Here is a 23,653-nt window from a genome sequence, read left to right on the forward strand (position 1 = left end):
TAGGGAAAAAAGTCCATTAGAGTTCAATATAATGCGTGTTTACCATTGAGCTTTTAACATTCTCTTTGCCAGTTTTGTAAAGGTATTTAAACTTTCTTCAGCAGCCATTTAGGGTGCATCAAGATGGCTTGAACAGTTTTATTACTGAAGTACCTTTTGTATTTGATTGGAAACATCTGGGTTTTGTAGCTTTTAGAAATAGCAAAAGAATGGAACCAGCAGATGGTGTAATGGTTACGTTGCTGGACTCCCAAATGGCCATGGTTCCTGTCTTGGACCTGGCAGCTTAAAACTTAGACTGGGTGTGTGTGAGTGCATGCCCAAAATCCCAAGAGGAGAATGGAAGTGAAAGGACTGTGGTGTGGCCATTCCCCCTTAGGGGTGATCTCTTTGTTTTTCTGGTGAGTGCATGTGCCTTATAACAAAAACCTCTTTAAGAAAAAAAAATAATAAAGCAAAAAGTTATGCAATCTCTTCTCATGTAATGCCATGACTTTCTGTCCATTGTTATTTTATTTTTTTTGAGAGGTTTTTGCTATAGGGCGCATGCACTCGCCAGACAGACAGAGAGAGACATAGAGACAGAAAGCGAGAAATCACCCCCCAGGGGGGATGGTCACGCCGCAATCCCTTCTCCTCCATTCTTCTCTCAGGATCTTGGGCACGCACGCATACACGCCCGGCGTGAGTTTTAAGCCACCGGGTCCGGGATGCGAACTGGTCGACTATGTGGGAGTCCAGTGACATAGCCATTACGCTAACTGCTGGTTCCCTGTCCATTGTTTTTTTATATTTGAAGATTTTAAGTAAAATAATTCCTGAAAAAAGGTCAAAAAGAAAAAACTATTATCTATATAGTCACCCCTCACTTTGGAGTCTTTTTCTATATTGTAAAATTGTACTTTTTAGCCCTGAAACCTGTTTTTAGAGGCGATTTATAATTTTGCGAGGTGATGCAGAAAATAATTTAACGGAAGTGATGCCAAATCTCTGTATCGTCTGACATAGAGCACCAACCACCACTGCCAAGAAAGCCTGAGTTTAGAGTGGCATGAGGTGAAAGACAAATGTCTCTGTTCTTTTCCCCTTTAAGAATTATCTTCTTACCTGCACAAACAGACTAAAAATCTGGCACAAAACACTGTTATGTAATACCTTATGTTGTGTGCCTCTCCCTCCCCCAAGCCTGTTTACAGTCAATTATAACCTGACAAACAAGACTGCTGTAACATCACTAAGTCTTTGTGAAACTATCACACTACAGGAAGTGTCAGCTGGCAAACAATTATACTTTAGATTTTATGAGAAATTCATAAAGGTGGCTGAGTGGATCAGTATGCTTTAGAACTATGAACAGTTTTAACTGAAACCAGAATGAATTTGGCTCTCACAGCTTAGTAATGAGTCATAGCTACCCACAATAACCTAATAAAAACTCAAGTTCATCCCAAGATGTTCCCTAGTGAATGAAAATGGGCTTTCATCGAGCTTTTTGTGGAAATTGGCAATGCCCACAAAATTTCAACTAAGTCCTTTCACATTGTAGGCTGACGATTTATGTATCTTATGCTTACTCTGACAGTGAACACTGAGTTTCTGGTATTCCTAACACATGCAGACAGCTACACAGAGCACTTTGAGACATGGGAGTAACTGTAGGTCTCCTTACTGAGTTTCATTCATGGGAATAGGCAGGGGGATTTAAGTCATGAAGGCATCGCCATCAGAAATAGCCTGGATGCACTGGTCTGTAAAAGACAGTTCCATAGTTAAGTTATATTTTGGGTTTTAGAATTTGGATATGAGAGGGCAGGCTTAAATACACCAGTTTTGGGGTTTTATTAACAGAGATTTTTGCTACAGGGCATGTGGGCTCACCAGAGAAAGAGACAGAAAGCAAGAAATCATCCCCTGGGGTAGATGGCCATACCGCAATCCCTTCTCCTCCAGTCTCCTCTCGGAACCTGGGGAACACAAGCACATGTGCCTGGTGTGAGTTTTAAGTCACTGGGTCTGGGACTCAAACCATGGTCAACTATGTAGGAGTCCAGTGATATAACTATTATGTAACAGTCATCTGCTGGTCCCGAGGTTTTTGTTTTGTTTTTTAAAGTTTCAAATATTGTTTGGAAGGTGCAAAGTCCCAGCTGGGAAAACCTCTCTATTTTATATCCATTTATCTGTCCATTTTGATGTATTTTTGAGGAAAGTAAACTGATGTAATAAATCTGCAGGTGAAAAAGGGCTAAGGCAGTTAAAAGTTGTAAGGACAGAGGGACCAGCAGGTGGCATGGTGGTTGAGGTGCTCCACATGGTCGACTACAGTTCAAGTTCCAGACCTGGTAGCTTGCTTTCTCACTTTCCCCTCTCCCTCTCTTTCTTTCTCTCTGGACAAAAAAAAAAAAAAAAAAAAAAAAAAAAAAACTAAGTGAATGAATAAATAATTCTTAAAAAAATAGTAAGGACAGAAAATCACAGCTATAATGTACAGATTCACTGCCAGACTGAATAAGATGCTTGGAAATGAGGAGTAGATAGAAACTCATTGTTATGGGCTGGGGTCTTATTAAGTTACTATTCAAATCAAAAGGAGTACACAGGTTAGTATAAATACTATATTTATTAAATATCTTTACAGTTTATTTAAATGTATTTACAGAACTATTCCTGCATAAGTTATATTTCAGACATCCAATTCAGGTAATTGCCTTTTGGGTAAGACAAATAATGATAGTCTCAACAGAAAAAAGCAGCTCATTAGTATACACAGATTCAAATTTGCTTCATTATTAAGCCATCTTTGCCACAAACTACCTGCTAACAGTTAAGATTTTGACATGGACACTGTTTTTAGTTGAAAAGTTCAATTTTGCAAAGAATTTTCTTTTTTTCTTTTTTCTTTTTTTTTTTTTTACAAATAAAATCCAAATGTTCTCTGCTTCATATTTACTTTTCATAAGCAGATACTGTTTTTTTTTTTCTTTTAATATTGTAAAATTGTTAAATGCAAACATGTGATATAGTTTCTAGAGAAACTGAATGGTGTAGCTTCTACCAAAGATAGCTGGTATAAGGTGACAAGGAACCATGAACTTATCCAAAAGTATAAACATTTACAGTTCTAGCCAGTCTTGTTTACAATCTCCAAAACACTCAAGACGGACTCAATAAATCCCCACAATTCCTGCCTTATTACTCGATGTGGGAGGTTGGTGGCACTGAAGATGGTTTCCATCTCTGGGCTACTGTTTTACCCAGAATGAACACAGCTGACAGGAGATGAAAATCTCCCATCATGCAAAGCTTGAGTCGAGTTTCTAATCTAGACACAGCCCAACCCCCAAACATGCACACCTGGAATGGATTCTTTTGTGATTTAGTACCCATCAACCATGTCAAGCAAGTACAGTAATTCAGGACAAATCACTTGTCTCACTCTCATCCCTTCTTTCACTTTTTAAGAGCCTATGGACTGTACTGCATCTCCATTTGGTAATTTTTTTTCTTTTCTTTTTTTTTTTTTTTTGTGGCCGGGAAGCTTAAGTTTCTCATCCCTTCTTTCACTTTTTAAGAGCCTATGGACTGTACTGCATCTCCATTTGGTAATTTTTTTTCTTTTCTTTTTTTTTTTTTTTTGTGCGCAGGCAGCTTAAGTTCATAGGAAGAAATAAGGTTCTGATATGTTTAGAGTGCACATTTTAAAACTGAACAAAATAAAAATTTCAAGCATGTGATAAAAATATTGATTTTTATAATACAGTATTGCTTTATAAATATAGATGGAAAAGCTATAAACTTTACTGGTCTTTGGTGCATCCAGAGAGGGATAAATAATTTGCCATTTGTAAGTTAGAAATCCAAATTTTCTCTTTTGTTATAAAAATTCATCACATGAGGCAAATGTATACGTGTGAGTGTATATGTGTGTGTGCTTGATTAAAATACAATTAACACACACATATCAGGTCTAGAATCAGACCCAGCAAGTGGTACAATCACACACAGGGGAACTTGGGTCTGTGACCTGGAAAATTCTACTCTGGGTCCAACACAGCCTCTAACTACTGAGAGCAGGAGGAGAGTCACTTGTTCAGCAGCACTCCAGGTGACCCCTGGCAATCATAAAAAATTAAGTGAATAACACTAAAAGGACAGGGGGAGGAAGGAAATAAATGATTTCCCATCATTAATCTGCAGGCCAGGTCTAAAGTCAATCTCACTATGAAACTCAATTCTTGTCTCACATATTTTCAGTGTCACTGGAACATTTCTAACAATCATTTTTCAAAAAAGTAAGGTGATTAAATGATTTGTGTAAAACACCACCAATTTAGCTTTACAAAGATTGTGTCTAATGAATTTGATGAGAACAGAGAAAAGCCAGTAACTTGATCAGCACTGCTCTTACCAGGAATTAAATGTAGGCGTTGGAAAATTAATGCAAAGTATATCCAGATCATGAGGCTGCATACCTCTGACCAAAATAATTTAAAACCCAAACAGAAGAGCTGAGGTCACCAATCCTAGTACAAATGTATTCTTTCCAGCAAAACCCTTCTGGATGCAACTTTTCTTCACTTTTTAAATACACAGAGACTGCAAATAGTTTGTGCAAAATAAATACCCCGCTGCTTGCCACTCATGCTTCTGTGTTTCATCACAGCATGATGATTTCTCCTCATTTAAATAGGGTCTCCCTCTGCACACATACTCCCACCCCCATCTCCTCTACCAAAGAATTCTGTTTTGTCAAGTTAGGGTAGTTAAGGCATTCTGACATGTAATTAAAGGTGATTCAAAATAGATATCTAACATTATGCCAATTTAGGAATAGTAGATAAATTACTGAACGGCTTACAAATGAATAACTCATTCTTATTATAAATGAAATGCCTGTTACAAGCATGATGCATTGAAATATAGTAATGACATGTACATGGTACATGTTAAACAATTTTAAATAAAACAAAAAGCTTGACAGTTACTCAAATATACAGTACAAATTCACAAAACAAAATCTTTTAAAACAAGTTGAGGTAACCTCAAACAAAAGTTTTAAATGCAATAAACCAGGGAGTCAGTATCTCCTTTAGAGAAAGACTTTCTATATTCTCCTTAAGTAGATTCTCATCAGGTTTAATTGCATTCTCATCTATACATCAAAGTTACCTGACTTTTATATATATATATATATAAAACATGGCTTTAATTTAAGGATTTCTAAGTATATATATTTTTCTACCACCAAGTTAATGAAGGAAAAAAAACTGACCCAAAAATATATATCTTTACAGCAGTCAACTTGTACACAAACTTTAAAAATAAGTTTGAGCTTGCAGATAACGGGAAAACCGAATGCGGGGCAGTTTTTTAAGGAAACTATACACTGCAAAATGGCTATTCGGAAACTGTAAACATTAAGCTTGATTCAGAAACCCCTAAATTTCTGTTGGGGGGGATTGCAAATGTCAAATCACTGCTAGGAGTTTTCCTCGTGGGCTTTCGTGCTGCTGCCGCTGCCACGTGCTCTTTCCACGGGAACTCACTGAATTTGGTGCATGCGCAGAAGAAAGCAAGGCTACTAATAAAAGGGCTGAGTGTAAGACTATGGGAGCATGACCCCGAAAGCCAATGCAATTCAGAGCTACAGCTGTCCATTTCTCACCCTCTAGGCCTACTGGCCACAAGCTCCCACACGGGGGCATTCTTTCAGACTACTGGGAAGAATTTTAGCTATAACATAATTCAATTTCTAGGCTTTGAGGAGTTTTACCATCTTCACTGACATGTCCGTTAAAAAATTTGGTAGTTTCCCCCACCCCTCCTGTAGAGCAGGCCACCAGCCTGTGACTTGTACTGACGAATAAACTTTAATCACAGGAACACAATTAAGTATCTTTTTAAAAGCACAAAACATTTGCATCCAAAGAACTAAAATATATTTTTCTTTCAATGTGTAACAAGCTTCTGGGATCAAGACTTCATAACCCAGAGCAATGATTTAGAGCAGAATTATAAGCTCCTGAAAAATAGGAGTTTACAATGAAAACATAAAGCCACACCCAACCATCATAACAAAGACTATGCCTGTGAAGTACACGTGTAACATTTCTTTTGATGAATAATGTTTTAGTACATGTATCATTACATACAATTTATGTTAGACTTTTAAAATCCCTTTAACACACTGTAATTCTGAATTCACTTTACCAACATTACTCATTTTCAATACTTCAACCACTTTTGCAAAGCAATAGCTGGGCTTTGAAAACCTCCATCCCTATCATGGAAAGGACATTGAGAAATGAAGGCCAGTCTTCAAACCTCGATCCTCTTGTTCCTGGCAGATATGAGCTAGTGAATGGTAGTAGTGGTTCTCAACGGGTCTCAAAAAGACAGGCAAAGGGCTTACATCACTGGCCATTGAGATCAGTGGCAAAGAAATGTGGTCCTGCCAGCAGGATCAGCACACATGGCAGGGGACATTTGGGAAGATGAAAGGAAAGGCAGGAGTTGACACCTTGGCGAGTCAGTCTGTATACTCAGCCACTATCGAAAGAAGGACGGTGATATCATCTGGCTTTCCACCTAAAACAAAAGTCAAAACCTATCAATATATATTAAAAGAAAAAGTCAATCAAGAATGAGGACCTAGGGCTGGCACAGCAATGACATGTTGTACAAGCAAGGTTGGACCCATACTCACAGGTTCAGTTCCCCAGTCAATTGGAAAGGCTTTTGGGGAGCGGGGAGGATTTGGGTGTTGGACTCTATTGGAATGCTTGTCTTTCTTTCTCCCTCCACCATGTGAAATTATTAAACTTTAAAAGAGAAATTATATGTAATTTCTTCACAGTCGGAGTTCTGTTAACATGGCCACCACATCCTCAGTTTATATCAGTCACAGTAAAGACAAAATCTGTTAGGATAAATTGTGCTTGACGAGAAAGTTACAAGCTTCTATCCACCATCCTAATTTGGACAAATATACTCAATGTTTTGAACCTAGGAATGGCCTTATATTCTAATCTGTAAAACAGTTATGGCTTGTTGCTTTGGTCTATTTTAACATTTCCTAGAGGGCTAAGAAATACTTTACATGTCATACTACTAACCAGCAAGAAATTGAACAACTCTACTAGCTCTGATGTGCAAGCACTGGCACATCATCCCAGCTCCGAGATGGAGGCACTAGCTCTAAAAGTCACACATCCCACTGCAGATAGAAGGACTCTTCAGTCAAGGGCAGTTTCACATTACTTCCCTTTACAAAATCTGCTATGGCAATTTGGCAGGCAAATATTGTCAACGAGTCCCACAGAGCCAGGGGAAGGGAAAAGCGAAATGTCAGACACGTGAAGGGCAGAATGTTAAACTGGGAGGAATGTCCAGGCCCTCCAGCACAGCTTGGAGGCCTCCTGGGCCCAGGTCCAAGCAGTGCAGTGGTGGCAATAAAGGGCTACAGGTTCCGCCTGCCTCAGCAGCCAATGAAGCTCAGTTCTGAAGGGCATCCTCTGTGGGGAAGACATGACGACACGTACTGGCTCTGGCCCTCCTGACCTTGCTCAGACACCAGCTCACCACTGGCAGGCTGGGAGAGGACACTTAAATGTCTCACCCATGGCCTGGACTGCTAACTCTACAAACACTATGTCCCCAGTTAGTCCCAACGACCTTCCCAAAGAATGCTTACCTCTCACATTCAATCCGTTGTCACATGCAAACTGTGCAAAAGGTGACATGTAATTTGGGTCATAGGCTAGCTCGTGAGCTTGCTCAGCAATGCTTCTTGCAGTCTGTTGTATACTCTCATAATTTGAATTCTAAGATGAAAGAACGAGGAGTATTTTTAACTATAATGCCACACATTTCTGAGTACAAGTATACTTCTGACAAATAGCACTTTTTAAGGCAGTAACATTTATTACCACAGCTTTATTCTAGTTGAAGACATTAAAACATTACACCTTGACTAAAATGAAAGAAATCATCTGTGATGCCTGGTGTCAATCAAAAAGTCTATTGCTAGGGAGGCCTCGAACCCTGAAGTTTAGATTTTCATTTTTGCTGTTTTCTTATTTGAAATTCCTAACATATTCTTGATAAAATGGGATTGACTAAAAGGCAGATTCTGATAACTTTTTTTAAAAAATTATTTTATATATCTTTATTTATTTATTTAAATCTGACCAGAGAGGGACAGAGTGAAATAAAGAGAGAGTGAGAGAACAAGAGAAAGTGAGAAACCAAGCCGCCAGGTCTGGGACTTGAACCATGGTTGGCCATGTAAGAATCCAGTGCCCTTAACCACCACATCACCTGCTGGCCCCAGATTCTGATAACATTTTAAGAATGCCCTCAAAAGTTTCCTGGCCTAGGAATGCACTCAAGGCCAATCAAGTAAAAGTAGCCAGTTGCTGCAGTGAAAAGACCTGTAGAATTCTGTATTATCAGTCTCGTCTAACTGCAATCCTGAGCCACACCCTTATCCTTGCTGCTTCAACTTCTTCATCTGCAAAATGGGGACAAGAAAACAAGGGCCATCTTAATATCTCTAACATCGCAAGGTTCTAAATAGTTTCAGTATGAAAAAATATGGGCAGGTGTCTGCTTCAGTGTCACCTCCTTTAAGAGGCTTTCCCCAATCTACAAGAGCAGCCCCCTCTACTCCTTTATCCTGCTTTATTTTCCCTCTCCTCCTTTACTACCACCACTATATTATGTATTTATTTCTTTCCATTATCTGTTTTCCCCACTAAAATGTCCACTTCATGAAGGCAGGCACTGTGCAGTTTCTTCTTTTTTTCTCCTATTTAACCTTATTTACTTATTCATTCATTCACTTATTTAATTTGAACAGAGAGGGACAGAGTGAGAGAGAGAGAGAGAGAGAGAGAGAGACCGGGGCGGGGGGTGGAGTGAGAAAGCAAGCCACCAGGACCGAGACTCGAACTCTGGTAGGCCATGTGGGAGTCCAGTGCCCTTAATCACCTGCCCTGGGACTGTGCAGTTTCTGCTCACCATTCTGTCACTACACAAAGCACAATGCAGGCTATGTGTACACACTTGACATTTACTGAACTCCATCAACAAGGTTTGGTGCTAAGGATTTCCTATGAGTAATGTTTCCAGAGAAATTTTTGTTAAGGAGTTTTCCCCAAACCTCCCCACCAGCCTGTGATTTGGACTAACAAATAATTTTTAATCACAGGTACACAATTAAGCATATTATTTAAAGCACAAAATATTTTTATCTACAGAATTAAAATTAAAATTAAAATTTATATAAAATTAATTTAGTCCCTTTTTTTTTTGAGAGGTTTTTGACTATAGGGTGCGTGCGCTCGCCAGACAGACAGAGAGAGACAGAGAGACAGAAAGCAAGAAATCACCCCCCAGGGGGGATGGTCACGCCGCAATCCCTTCTCCTCCATTCTCCTCTCGGGATCTTGGGCACGCACGCACATGCACCCGGCGTGAGTTTTAAGCCACCGGGTCTGGGGCGCGAACCGTGGTCGACTACGTGGGAGTCCAGCGACATAGCCATTACGCTAACTGCTGGTTCCCCTGAGGGGTAATTTCTAAGGTAATTTCCTTTGTCTCTCGGGCAAGCACACGTGCCCTATAGCAAAAAAACCTAAGTAAATAAAAGGAGAGGGCCAGCTCCATGGCACTGTAATGAGCTGCTCAAGAGAAGCAAGGATCCCACATGGTAAGTAAAGTTCAAATCCCCCACCCAGTTAGTCTGAAACATACAGGGTACAAGTAGAGTACCCAAGATCTGATGGGCTGCCAACCAGAGGAAGGGGATCATGGCATGCCAAACCCGGCAGAAGGTGCTCTCTCATGTGTAGAAACACTTTATCATGAATAAAGAATTACAAAAAAATAATAAAAAGAGAAAAAGACTACCAGGAGCCAACACCACTAAGCGCCATTAAAAATATAAATAAAAATTGAATCAAGAAATGTCCTCATTTGAATTTTGCCTACTTTTATCACCCTACTAAAGGATTAGGTGAAAGGCCTCTTTCCCCCTCAAGTTCTCCAACTATAAATATTTCCATTTACAATTGCTTGAAAGATTATAACTGTTATTATTTTCCTCAAGTTCACAAAGTAATCTTTTCCAAAACTAAAGAGATAATACAACTGAAATAATAAAACTCAGCTGCCCAGAAAGGGGCATTGTTTCCAAAGGGCTAACCTTTGAGTTAATTACCTTTAACTTTTTTAGCTCCTGAAGGATCATATAATCAGGCATGTTGTCAAAGAGTCCATCTGTCGCTGTCAGGATAATGTCTCCTAGCTGGACATCGAAAGATGTGCTATCAGCAGCATCCGGGCTGTGGCAAGGACAGAGTGGGGCACAGTTAAGAGTCCTTTCAATATATGACTCAAAGTTTCCGGCTGACACTATTTTACAAGGCAATAAGCATTTTTTAAGAAAAACTAGTTTATAATAATGAAATCAATATGGAAACAGCCATTCTGAAATTCCTAACCTTGAAATAAATTAACTGAAAACTCTGATTTGTAAATGTTCAAAAGCTTAACTGAAACGACCAAGTAAAACTGAGTATGAGGATTAGTCATGTGGGTTTACAAGAAGGGAGGGTTCTGTTCTGAGTCACAGCTAACATGTCCCTAAAGTCCTAGTGGAAATGAGTCTTTACTTCTCAATTCTTTAGAGAAATTCCATCCTCGCTTACTCATTTTTTACTCATCAGTTTTCCTGCATGCTTGAGCCTGGCTCTCAGGATGCTGCATTATAGTGAGAGTGGTATGAACATGTCAACCCTGTAAGAATTAATGCACAGAAAAAACTGACAGCGGTTTTGGTTTTGGCATAGTTGGGACCATGTGTATCTTCCAGGGACAGTGTTTACCATGCATTGGTATTTCTTTATGAGTAAGCCTGACACATAGTAGGTCTTCAAGAAATATCTGAATAACTAAAAAGCAAAGTTCACTCTTTGAATTGGTAAAAATCTCTTTAATATACAGTTAAGGGGAGAAAGTGGCTAAGCCAGTGGCATGATGGTTAAGGTGCTGGATCCTACATGGCTGAATACACGGTTTGAGTCCTGGACCTGGCTGCTTAAAAATCACGCTGGGTGTGTATGTGCATGCGTACTCAAAATCCTATGAGGAGAATGGAAGGGAAAGGATTACAACCCTCTCATCTCCTCTAGGGGGTGATTTCTCACTTTCCTTCCGTCTCCTTTTCTTCAGTGAGCACACCTGCCTACGGCAAATTAATAAATAAAATAGAGAGAAGAAAGCCAGGTGCAGGCAGTGTACAGTCTATGAAACTATTTCTGTAAAAATCATGGGGAAGACACATAGATGTGGGTTTCTATGTGCAAGGACTAAATCTGGAGAGAGTAAAAGAAACCAGGAACAATGGCTGCCCCTGAGAGAATGTGTGGCTGTGGACAGAGAGGAGGGCGATATTTTTGTGTGCAATTTTTTAAAAACATGCAGATCTTTTTTTTTTGACAATGCCTGACAGAAAAAGAACTAAGAATGGAGAAAATAAGACTCCATGCCCCCTTGGAAGCTGGTTCTCAGTTCTCTCTGAAGGCCAGTGTTTGCTTTCATGACTCCAAGAGGAGGAAAAGGTTAGATCTAACCTTCTGCCTTCACCTGTCACTAAGGAACAAGATCTAGGAAAAAAAATTCAGACACTGACCTGGAAAGAAGGGACCAGATCCTAAGCTTAACATAAAGACTCCAATGCTTATGTAAGAGACAAGGTACAAACTTTGTGAAGAGAAAACACAGAATCACACATGCCTGCTGGAGATTTGCACACAGAGCATGAGAAAATTTCCCCTTTACCTTCTCCAGACTCTGGACAAAAGTAGCACATTGAAAATTCTGTGTTGTGCTTTTGTGGGAAACAAACTTTCACTTACACATTTATATAATACGTATTTTGTAAAATCAGCTACTAAAAAAGGAAAACCTGGATGTTAAGGTTAAAATGCTATTTTACATATAGAAAACAGTGACCAATAACTGTGATACACGCAGCGAGAAAAAAATAAAAAAGACTGTCAAACTGGTGGGAACCAGGTCGATTCCTTCTGTGGAATCAAGAAAAACAAATAAAGACACTCTCATCTGCTTGGTCTTTGAAAATTAATCAGATTCTAGTGTGGATTAATGACCAGGTTGGCACTGCTGCTATGTTTTATGCTGAGGTTTTTCTTTCCCCAGGACTGTCCTTTGCTATCCTGCCTTGAGAGTCTCACTCCCATTGGACAGTGTGTGCTCTCCTAACACTCCCACCCATGAGCTTGGTGTTCCGCCAGCTGCAGTTTTGCCCATTTTGATTGAACATACTGTGCTGCCGGAAACTTTTGACTGCACTGAAACACGAGCTGAAATCACATGCTAGTGAGCTATGTCTAGGCTCCAGGGGAAGCCACAGCCACCTCACTGGCAGGCGGCAGAATGCTGCTCTAACCAGACTGTCTGAAGATAGCGTGTGAGATACAGCGGGGCTGCTCTAGCACTGAGAAGCCAAGAAAGGAAGAATCGAGTGAAAGAAAAAGCGCCATTCTCCAAAAACTGTTCGCGAGCTTGCTATCTACTGAGTCTTGAGGTTCTCTCTACTTGATATGACTAATATTAATTAATGTGTATTTCAGTCAAGTGAGGAAGAACCTGTATCAAATATTCTTCCAACTATGGTAATATGCCTAAATCTAAAAGTAAAAAGTGCTTCCCTCTCTCTCAAAGAATCAGCAACAGATTTTTCAGATGGGCAATACCAAATACCTAATTATATAATGTGCTCATTCCTGTTTCAGAGAGGGCAGTAACAATCATTTCATCTTAGTCTGAACTTAAGAACTTGCTTACAAAAGGTTCGTTACCCATTTAACAGCATTTATGAACTGCAGTGCTATGTGTGCCAGACCCTGTGAGGCTGTTACAGGCAGTGAAATCCAAGTCTTTCTTAGCCTTACTTTATACATTCATCAGGAGAGGGAAACTATAAAAGTTCATTAAAAAAAATATCAATTGTCTTGGAAAGAAGGTTCTTGACAATTTAGAAATGAATTGGGAAGATGTCAAAAACGAAGAGAATACCTCGGTAACGTCATCACAAAAATATCCGAGACAATTTGGGAACCAGCAGTTAACATAATGGCTATGTCGTTGGACTCCCATGTAGTCGATCGCGGTTCGCGTCCCGGAACTGGTGGCTTAAAACTCACGCCAGGTGCATGTGCGTGCGTGCCCAAGATCCCGAGAGGAGAATGGAGAAGGGATTGCAGCGTGACCATCCCCCCTGGGGGGTGATTTCTCGCTTTCTGTCTCTTAAGTCTCTCTCTGTCTGGCGAGTGCCCGTGCCCTATAGCGAAAACCTCTCCAAAAAAAAAAAAAATCCGAGACAATTTTTCTTTCTCTTTTCTCTAAGTTCTAATACATGCAGTAAGAGGTCCTGAGAATCAGAACATTACTCTGATAAATAAAGCAGGTGTCTGTGCTCTTCTCTAATAACGCATGTGATTCCTGTAGATTCTTGTATGGGTGATCATATGAGCAATGCCTCATTCTTCAGTACAATGTAACAAATACACATATGGAACTGGAAAGAAAACTGTGTGAACTGAAATAGTATTTTCACAGTCTTGTCAAATTATTGGGTGTTTATCAGAATTCAACTTGGCTATACTATCTAGTTCAAACAAAATATCTTTCAAAGTCGAACTAAAAGGTCTTTCTGAAGAGAACATTCTCAATGTGACTTTTCTTATGTAAAAATGGAAAACATCTCTCCCCTCTGCATTCAAGGGGTATAGTTTGGGAACCTGTAGATGAACCACATTCTGCTCACATTTATGAGTGAGAAGAGAGATTACCTGTCACTCAAGACAACTCCCTCAGCTTCAGGGGGAGCAATTGAAAGCTGGAATGGAGTGTTGAAGTAATGCTGCTGTTCATCTGATCGGTGCACAACTTCACCGCCCCTGACAACCAGGAAGCCTGAATCGCCCAGGTTCGCTGTGTGTAAGCGGTGACTAGTTCTGTCCAACACCACGATGCAGGCGGTACTGCTACCTAGAAACAAAAATGATCACCATTTATTTTTTCTTCCTAGGTTGCCTCTGCATACACATCTTAATCACATAATCGCAAAGAGCAACATGCCATAATTTTCCTTTGCCTAAGCAGGATGGTTCCACTACATATCCCCTCCCTATGAATAGCAATAAATAACCTGATCAGGGTCAATACGGTAGGGGAGAAAAAGGGATTCACACTGGACACAGTATGTGGGCTACTGATGATCTGAATTCATCCATCCGCAGAGATAGAAAACAATAAAAATGACTGGTATTTAATGACACTACATTTCACTGGTGCTATGATCTTTGCCAAATGCTCAAAAGCATGTTGTTGAGCTATTAAACTTCAATAGCGAAATGCCAGAATGAGAATGTTATGTTTTCCTGACATTTTTTTTATTAGTGATTGGCAGGAAGTCTTCTCCACGAAATTCACTAACATTTAAGACAGGGCACATAACCAGTTTTTATCTAGATTTCTATTTGTTGAGGTCATGAAGGATTTTTCTTGGAGACTAAGGACTCACAATGAAGTATCAAGACCAATTTTTGCAGGTAGTTGGCAGAGTCCACCTATTCACTTTCCAGAGACTACTTCATGAAGGCATGAACTGGATGTTCATGATGGCACTCTGGATACCTGTGCTGCACCAGCTCCCATAACCTCCAAGGCTGAAAGGCCACAGTACAACTAGGAGAGTTGACTTTCAAGTACTACAATTTAAACCTGCACCAGAAAAATGTCAAAATAGAAAACAAGGCAGTCCACCAAGAAATACAATAGCAGCCAGCCAGGTGGTGTGGTGGTGAAGGAGGCTGGAACATGGCTGACTGCATGGTTTGAGTTTTGGACTCAGCAGCTTGGGAAACATGCCAGGTATGTATGGACACATGCCTGAAACCCCAAGAAGAAAATGGAAGAGAAGGGACTGGGGGTGTGTGTGGCCCCCCCCCCCCCCAGGAGATGATTTCTCACTTTCCCTCCCTGTTTTTCTCTGGAGAGTGCATATGCTCTATGGCAAATATCTAAAAACAAACAAACAAACAAACAAACAAACAACAACAACAAAACAAAAAGGCAAGATAATGTATGGTGGGGGCTCGCAGGTGGCAGGTGGTTAAGGCACTAGATTCCCACATAGCCAACTGTGGTCTGAGTACCGGACTTGACAGTTTGAAAATCATGTGGGCCATGTATGTGTGTGTCCAAAAACCAGGAGGAGAATGGTGAAGGGATTGGTGTGACCATTCCCCCTGGGGGGTGATTTCTCATTTTCCCTCTCTCTCTCTCTCTTCTGTGAGTGCTCATGCCCTATAGCAAAAACTGGTATTGGCAAAGGGACAGCCAAGGAACAAGTTCTCCCTTGTGGTAGTGAAGAGTAAACTGAAAAAACCTTTTGGCAGGGCAATGTAGTCTCGAAAAATATCCATGTCCTTTGAACTAGCTATTTCACTTACAAGAATTTATCCCAAGGGAACCAGCAGTTAGCATAATGGCTATGTCACTGGACTCCCACATAGTCAACCACAGTTCGCGTCCTGGACCTGGTGGCTTAAAACTCACACCGGGCACGTGTGCGTGCGTGCCCAAGATCCCGAGAGGAGAATGGAGGAGAAGGGATTGCAGCGTGACCATCCCCCTGGAGGGTTATTTCTCGCTTTCTGTCTCTATGTCTCTCTCTGTCTGTCTGGCGAGCGCACGCGTCCTGTAGCGAAAACCTCTCCAAAAAAAAAAGAATTTATCTCAAGAAAATAATTAGAGATGCAACGAGACTTAACTACAAAAACATTGCTTAAGGTCAGGAAATAGTAGAAACAACCTAAACGCCTAAAATTAAGGGATTGGTTAACACATACATACCATACAAGGCTATGCATTATCATGTAACACTTTTTTTTTTTTTTGGAGAGGTTTTCGCTATAGGGTGGGTGCGCTCACTAGACAGAGAGACATAGAGACAGAAAGCGAGAAATCGCCCCCCAGAGGGGATGGTCACACAATCCCTTCTCCTCCATTCTCCTCTCGGGATCTTGGGCATGCACGCACATGTGCCTGGCGTGAGTTCTAAGCCACCGGGTCCGGGTCGCAAACCGTGGTCGACTACGTGGGAGTCTAGCGACATAGCCATTATGCTAACTGCGGGTTCCCTTTTTTTTTTTTTTTTATAACACTTGGGAATATAGACTATCTGCATCTGAAGTCTACCTCTGCCACTTACCAGCTTTGTAACCATAAGCAAATCACATAATCTCTCAGTTTCCTCATCTACAAAAATAGTGTAGTTAATAATAACTACTTCAAAGTGTTATTTGTAAGAATTAAAATTAGTTAATTGTGCCAAACATAATAAATATTAGTTATCTGACAGCAATTAAAATTATGCTAAAGGGGGACTAGTGGATGGTGTAATCGTTATTTTTTTTTTTTTTTTATAACACTTGGGAATATAGACTATCTGCATCTGAAGTCTACCTCTGCCACTTACCAGCTTTGTAACCATAAGCAAATCACATAATCTCTCAGTTTCCTCATCTACAAAAATAGTGTAGTTAATAATAACTACTTCAAAGTGTTATTTGTAAGAATTAAAATTAGTTAATTGTGCCAAACATAATAAATATTAGTTATCTGACAGCAATTAAAATTATGCTAAAGGGGGACTAGTGGATGGTGTAATCGTTACATCACTGGACTCCCACACAGTCGACTGTGGTTCAAGTCCCAGACCTGGTGGCTTAAACTCACGCTAGGCACATGTGTGTGCATGTCCAAAATTCCAAGAGGAAAATGGAGGAGAAGGGATTGTGGCGTGGCCATGCCCCCTTGGAGGTGACTTCTCACTTTCTGTCTCTCTGTCTCTCTGGTGAATGCACGTGCCCTATAGCAAAAACATCTCTCTTAAAAAAGGTATGTGAAAGAAATACATTTGAAAATGAAAGATAATTTAAGTGATATAAGTAGATTATAAATTATAATTAGTCAAAGATTCATTTATCCTTTAAAAAAGGTGACATCAAAACTTAAAGAACTGTATATCAAAAGGTGTAAAGTTTGCTGTAAGCAAATTAAAAAATAAAAGCAATACTAGGCAAGTGTAAGTTGTTACAGTGATAGCTAAAAAGCAAAGAAAACAAATAGACTATGGAATCGCTGTGTCAAGTCCCAGTGTGCCATCATTTCCTAGCTGAGCTATGGGCAAATTACTTATTCTCACTAGGCCTGTTTCTACCTAACAAAATGTGTAATAAAAGTACCTATGTACCTACTTCTTGGGGCTGTTGTGAGCACATAGTAAATGCAATTCAAGCTACCATTATTCTGTGTACAGCATACATACAAGAAAGCATAGGAGCATAATTGCTAAAATACTAATAATTTTCTTTCTTTTTTTTTTGAGAGGTTTTTTCGCTATAGGGTGTGTGCGCTCGCCAGACAGAGACAGAGAGACAGAAAGCGAGAAATCACACCCCGGGGGGGATGGTCACGCCGCAATCTCTTCTCCTCCATTCTCCTCTCGGGATCTTGGGCACGCACACACACGCGCCTGGCGTGAGATCTAAGCCACCGGGTCCGGGACGCGAACCGCCGTCGACTACGGGGGAGTCCAGCGACATAGCCATTACACTAACTGCTGGTTCCCTTAGAGGGATTATGGGCAATTTATTAATTTTGTTTTAATGGAAATGTACAACTTAATAATAATTTTTTAAAGAATTATTTTATTTAACTTCCTTCCTTCCTTCCCTTTCCTTCCCTCCCCTTCCCTTCCCTTCCCTTCCCTTCCCCCCCCTTCCCTTTCCCTTTTCTCTTCCCTTCCCTTTCTCTCTTTCTTTCTTTTTCTTTTCATTTGACTGGGGGTGGGGAGAGAAAGTGAGAAAGCAAGCTGCCAGGTTCAGGACTCAAACCATGGTCAGCCATGTGGGAGTTTGGCATAATGGCTATATCACTGGACTCCCATGTAGCCGACCCTGGTTTGAGTCCCAGACCCACTGGCTTAAACTCATGCTGGGTGCATGTGCATGCGTGCCCAAGATCTCGAGAGGAGAATGGAGGAGAAGGGACTGCGACATAGCCATCCCCTCTGGGGGGTGATTTCTAGATTTCTGTCTCTGGCGAGCACACATGCCCTACAGCAAACAAACAAACAAACAAAACTTCTCCAAAAAAAAAAATTTAAAACACTTAAGCATAAGCATCTCTCTCACCCTAATATTCCCAAACTCCATTTCCTTGCTCCCCTCAGTGCATGCACTGGTACTAACCTGACATACTAATTGCAAAGCCTTCTAATTCTCTATCTAGTAAATGTCGAAGAAAGGAAAGGAAAAACACTGTAACTAACTGGTAGTGATGTCAGATAACCTTCTCCACAGCTTACAGTTGAGCAAAGATTATCAATTAGCTTTTCTTCCTAACTCAATGCACAAAAATCTCCAACCTTTTATCATTAACAGAATTGCCATGGAAAACTTTCAAAAAGCTGATGGGATTAAATTCTAGCTGAGAATGAAGAATGACAGATCAGTAGAATAGCCCTGAAAATTTTCCTGCAAGAATAACTCATGTTACTCACTGACAAACCTAGGCTATCATTTTGCTACCCTTCTGATAGTAACCCACTGAGTGAGAATCAAAATGGCTTTGAAGAGCTGTATGTAGCATCCAAAGTAGCGTCAACAAATGCAGGCCAGTATCATCTGGGCTTAGGGTAAATGCTGCTCAATTCACTGAGGGATGCATGTGGCTCAGGCCTATATAACCTAATAGTGGGAAGAGAGTTCATGATTCTCATGTGTTTGGAGAGAAACAAGCAAGCAAAGAAGAGTAAGAAAAGAGGTGCTGAGAACAACAGTATCTAACTTTCAGATGACTGACCCACATACAGAGACACTCGGGCAAATCCCTCGAACTAAAATGGAAATATTTTGATCACTCAGCTTCTTATTCTGTAAACTACTAAGCCTTCTGTGCAGTAGAGAAAGAAATAACCTAATTAGGACTGGCCCCACAAATTCTTAAGATATATTGGCTTCATACAATCTTAAGAATCCACTTAAGGGTTTCAGAGGAAATGATACATATCAACAATTAGCCAGAGATGTCAACACAGAACCAAAAGCCACTACACATTCAAAGTAGTACGTGGTTACAGCTATCAGCTCGCCTTTTATATTATAATTACTTTTTAGGGTTGGTGTTTAGCAATTGCTAGATTAAAAAATAGTAAGATTATCTAATCTTGTAAAGTTATTATTTACCATTACATCTAAGGTTTGATAAAACCAACAAGTCTCTCTCTGCCAAAATATGCTTGAGTTTAGTTATGAACAACCTAGTGACATGCAGATTGCATGAACTCTGTGTGTGTGTGTGTGTGTGTGTGTGTGAGAGAGAGAGAGAGAGAGAGAGAGAGAAAGAGAGAGAAACATGGTAATGAAAGATTATTTCAGGGCTGGCAGGTGGCATGGTAGTTAAAGGCGCTGGACTCCCACATGGCCAACTGTGGTTCGAGTCCCAAACCTGGTGGCTTGCTTTCTCACTTTCCTCCACACCCCGCCCCCTGCCCCCCGTCTCTCTCTGATCAAACTGGAAAATAATAATAATAATAAAATTAAATAAAAAATAGTTAAAATTTTTTTGAAAAAAATTATTTCAGTGTCTTTTAGGAGAAAAAATAACAATATTCAATGTTAGAAGACCTCTAATGTTTAAGGATCTTAAAATTTATTTTATTAATATCTCTCAGTTACATAAGGGTGCATAGAAAGGGAAAGGATAGGGAAAACATAGCAAAAGATAAAGTTTTAAAATACAAAATCAGGACAGTTCTATGTTTTATAACTGGTTATTCCAAGACAAAGTAAATGATGGGGCTATAGGGGTGGGGAGATGGTTGTTGCAGAAGTCACTGGGAAATCTATGTCTAGGAGCATTCTCTCCATTTCACATATGAAACAAGGAGGTCACAGGTTAAGTGACTTGTCCAAAGTCATATAGCAAGTTAGCAGAGAGGTGCTAGAAATAGAATCTAGAATGATTCACTATTCTGGGTAAACTCCAGATAGCATGTCTAAAATAGGGGATTAAGACAAAGCAGTAGATACTGAAACTGACAAAATTTCCCCAGTTAGAATTAAAACAAACTGGGTAATCATGGCAAGAGAAGACAGAAAGACAACAGAGTGAGAAAAAGAACTCTTTGTTAAAAAGGATTAAAACTGTAGACAGATTGTGGCTATAGCAATCTCCATTTACATAGAATAGAGGCTAATTCTAAATGTGGGTGCTCTGAGGGAGCTCTTCTAGTAACCAGAAAGATTCTGGCAATTAGTGGAGACTTAATAACATCTTTCCAAGAGTCCTTTCCGAGAGTCTGCTTAGAAGGCTGGGTAAGCTCCCAGGAAACCACTTAACAAATACAGAAGCCTGGCCAAAGGATGCTCCACTAGCATGCCAGATAAACAATTGCTAGGTATTTGGTTTTCAAGTTTTCTAATAACAGAGTAACAATAATATACTTTGTGTCAACCTATTTCACAGACTCAGTGGCTGTTAACAGTCTGGGTGCTTGCTTAGGTGCAACTTGAACTCCCCATAGAATTCTACAGGCCTGATCCTAACCCTCTTCTTTCCTCTGAGAGACCCATTATTTCGAATTTAAAACCTTGTCATCTACTTTTAAAATATTTTAGAATCTCTAAACAACAGTTTTAACCTATATTTTGGAACATGAAATATATGGGATAAAACTGTGAAGTAGTATTCTGCAATGTCCTCTTTTCACAATATGTTCTCTAGAACTGCATGCAGCTTTAAGTTGTCCCCTTTCACAATGCATTTTTCTACTACTGATGGACTTTTAGGTTGTTCTCAGTTTGCTGATACTATTGGCAATACAACATTTTCATATCTGTCTCTTGACAAGATATCTCACAAGAGATGAGCAAGACTTTCTCTCAAGCAGGGTAAATGTCTAAAAGTGGAATTGCTGGGGCTTACTACATACTTATGTTTAACTTTATACCAAATCATTACAAAGTGGTAGTACCTATTTACACTCCCTCCAAACTGTATTAAGTATTCTGGTTAGCCCACAGCTTCTCTATTAAACTCTGCTTTGGAAGAAGAACCTTGAAAAAAAAGCTGGGCTAGCAAGTTATTTTCTTGGTGTCTTCTTTTTTTTAAAATGGAATAGTGGGCTTCATTAAAGAGGAAAATACATACAATGTCTACTTACCAAGCAAAGGTACTTTATTTTGCAGCAACTCACAGTAGCTTGTGGTGAGGATTCCAATGGGATTACTTGGTACAAACCGTCCTTCTTTTACTAAACGTTCACATGTACGCATTAAAGTCCCTGAGAACTGAGATGGATCAACTCCATAGTCTCTCCATCCTCCTACGCCATCTGCAACCCCTTAAAAAGAAAAAATAAATTTAAAGAACATTCTTACCAACTTCTCAGGTATTCTTTCCCTGTCTCCTCCTTTTAAAAATAAAAAAAAAAACAATTTTTTTTTTCACTTAACTTTATTGATTTGTTTATTTCAATTTGACCAGAGAGGGATAGTGAGAGAAAGTGAGAAAGTAAGCTTCCAGGTCCAGGACTTGAACTGCAGTCAGTCATGTGAGAATCTAGCACCTTGAAACACCACGCCACCTACTGGTCCCTCCCCATCTCCTTCTAACAGTTAATTTTACTACATACTAGTACGTATGTTTACCCCAAAAATTCAGAATAAAAATCCTCAGGTATGGGGCCAGCAGGTGGCATGGTGGCTAAGGGCGCTGAACTCCCACATGGCTGACTGCAGTTTGAGTTCCGAACCTGGTGGCTTGCTTTCTCTCTCTCTATCCCTCTCTGGTCAAATTAAAATAAAGTTAAATAAAATAATTCTTAAAAAAATCCTCAAGTAATGCCTTATACTTAATATTCCTAAGTAACATTCTCCTACTTAGAATGTGTTCTTTCATATATTAATAAATCAACTTTTGATATAATTAACTTTTTGCTACCACAGGATGGAGTTTCCTACAAGCCAAGAGTTCAATTTCTGCAGGATTATCATTTTTGTAGACAAGTATTTAAGTTATTAATAGTTTGTTGTATTTTACAAGAATAAAAATTGACTTAAAAAAAAAAAGTGCTGATGCAATTGAGCCACAGCTAGCAATCATTAAGAATACTAAAAGCAGTAAACTTTTAACTTCAAACATTGTTCAATAGTGTGAAATAAAGAATGAAACTAAGAACACATCCCATCCCCTTTTCTCTTCCCTCAGATGTAAACATGATCCTATACAGGACTGTGCTGTCCAATGCAAGAGTTTTTATTATCAGCACACATAAGGCTGTGGGGCATATGAAAAATGGCTGGACCAAACTGGAATATGCTAGAAGTATTAAATACACATTGGATTTTGAAAACTTAGTATTAAAAAAAGGGGGGAAAATTTTCATTGATTTTAATATTGATTACACACTGAAATAATATTTTGGATATGGTACACTGGAGAAAATACATGATTAAAATTAGTTTTGCCTTTCTGTTTTTATTTAAAGTAAATACTAGGGCATTTAAAATTACTTATGTAGCTCACATATTCTTATTAAATGCACTAATACAGAGATTTTCATAGGTTCATACAGCTGCTGATGGAGTTTATATTTTGTCTAAAGCTACCTTATCGAGAGGAAACTAGTGTTCAAGAATGCCAACAGGGGAACCAGCAGTTAGCATAATGGTTATGTTGCTGGACTCCCACGTAGTCAACCACGGTTCGCATCCCAGACCTGGTGGCTTAAAACTCACGCCGGGTGCATGTGCGTGCATGCCCAAGATCCCAAGAGGAGAATGGAGGAGAAGGGATTGCAGCGTGACCATCCCCCCTGTGGGGGTGATTTCTTGCTTTCTGTCTCTATGTCTCTGTCTGTCTGTCTGGCGAGCGCATGCGCCCTATAGCAAAAACATCTCCCCCACCAAAAAAAAAAAAAAAAAAATGCCAACAGGACATCAAAGTCAACATCATACAATCTTCTATTCAACTCCTTGCAAAACAGCTAGCTAGTAATTTTTTTCAACATTAAAATAAATTTTTTAAGAGATTTTTTTTTTTTTTGCTATAAGGCATGTGTGCTTGCTAGATAGAGACAGAGAGACAGAAAGCGAGAAATCACCCCCGAGGGGGGATGGCCACACCGCAATCCCTTCTCCTCCATTCTCCTCTCAGGATCTTGGGCACGCATGCACATGTGCCCGGTGTGAGTATTTAAGCCATCGGGTCCGGGACGCAAACTGCGGTCGACTACATGGGAGTCCAGCGACATAGCCATTACACTAACTGCTGGTCCCAACATTAAAATAAATTTCTACCTACTATTAGGTTGACTGGAAAATTGTGATGTACTTTTGCATTGAAAAACATAGAAAAAATACATCATGACTTTCCTGATGACCTAACGAATTCAAAGAAACTGAGAGAAAATGTCAAATATATACAATGTTGGGACTAGCAGCTGGCTTAATGGCTATGTCACTGGACTCCCACCGAGGCGACCGCCGTT

The 23,653-nt window shown here is 39.8% G+C and overlaps 1 protein-coding gene across 1 annotated transcript in view; it reads right to left on the reverse strand.

Moving 5' to 3' along the window:
* Positions 1-3,620: 3,620 nt before the first annotated feature.
* The window catches only part of PPTC7 (protein phosphatase targeting COQ7), a gene marked incomplete at its 5' end in the record, with an annotated part of 47,267 nt that continues 27,234 nt past the window's right edge, over positions 3,621-23,653 (reverse strand). Inside the window, 5 exon segments of the mRNA XM_006149349.3 lie at positions 3,621-6,588; positions 7,694-7,823; positions 10,223-10,346; positions 13,881-14,079; positions 21,326-21,505. Coding sequence (XP_006149411.2) covers positions 6,530-6,588; positions 7,694-7,823; positions 10,223-10,346; positions 13,881-14,079; positions 21,326-21,505 — 692 coding nt within the window.

The sequence above is a fragment of the Tupaia chinensis genome, unplaced genomic scaffold, assembly GCF_000334495.1.
Source record: "Tupaia chinensis unplaced genomic scaffold, TupChi_1.0 Scaffold000258_1, whole genome shotgun sequence".
Taxonomy (NCBI): Eukaryota; Metazoa; Chordata; class Mammalia; order Scandentia; family Tupaiidae; genus Tupaia; species Tupaia belangeri.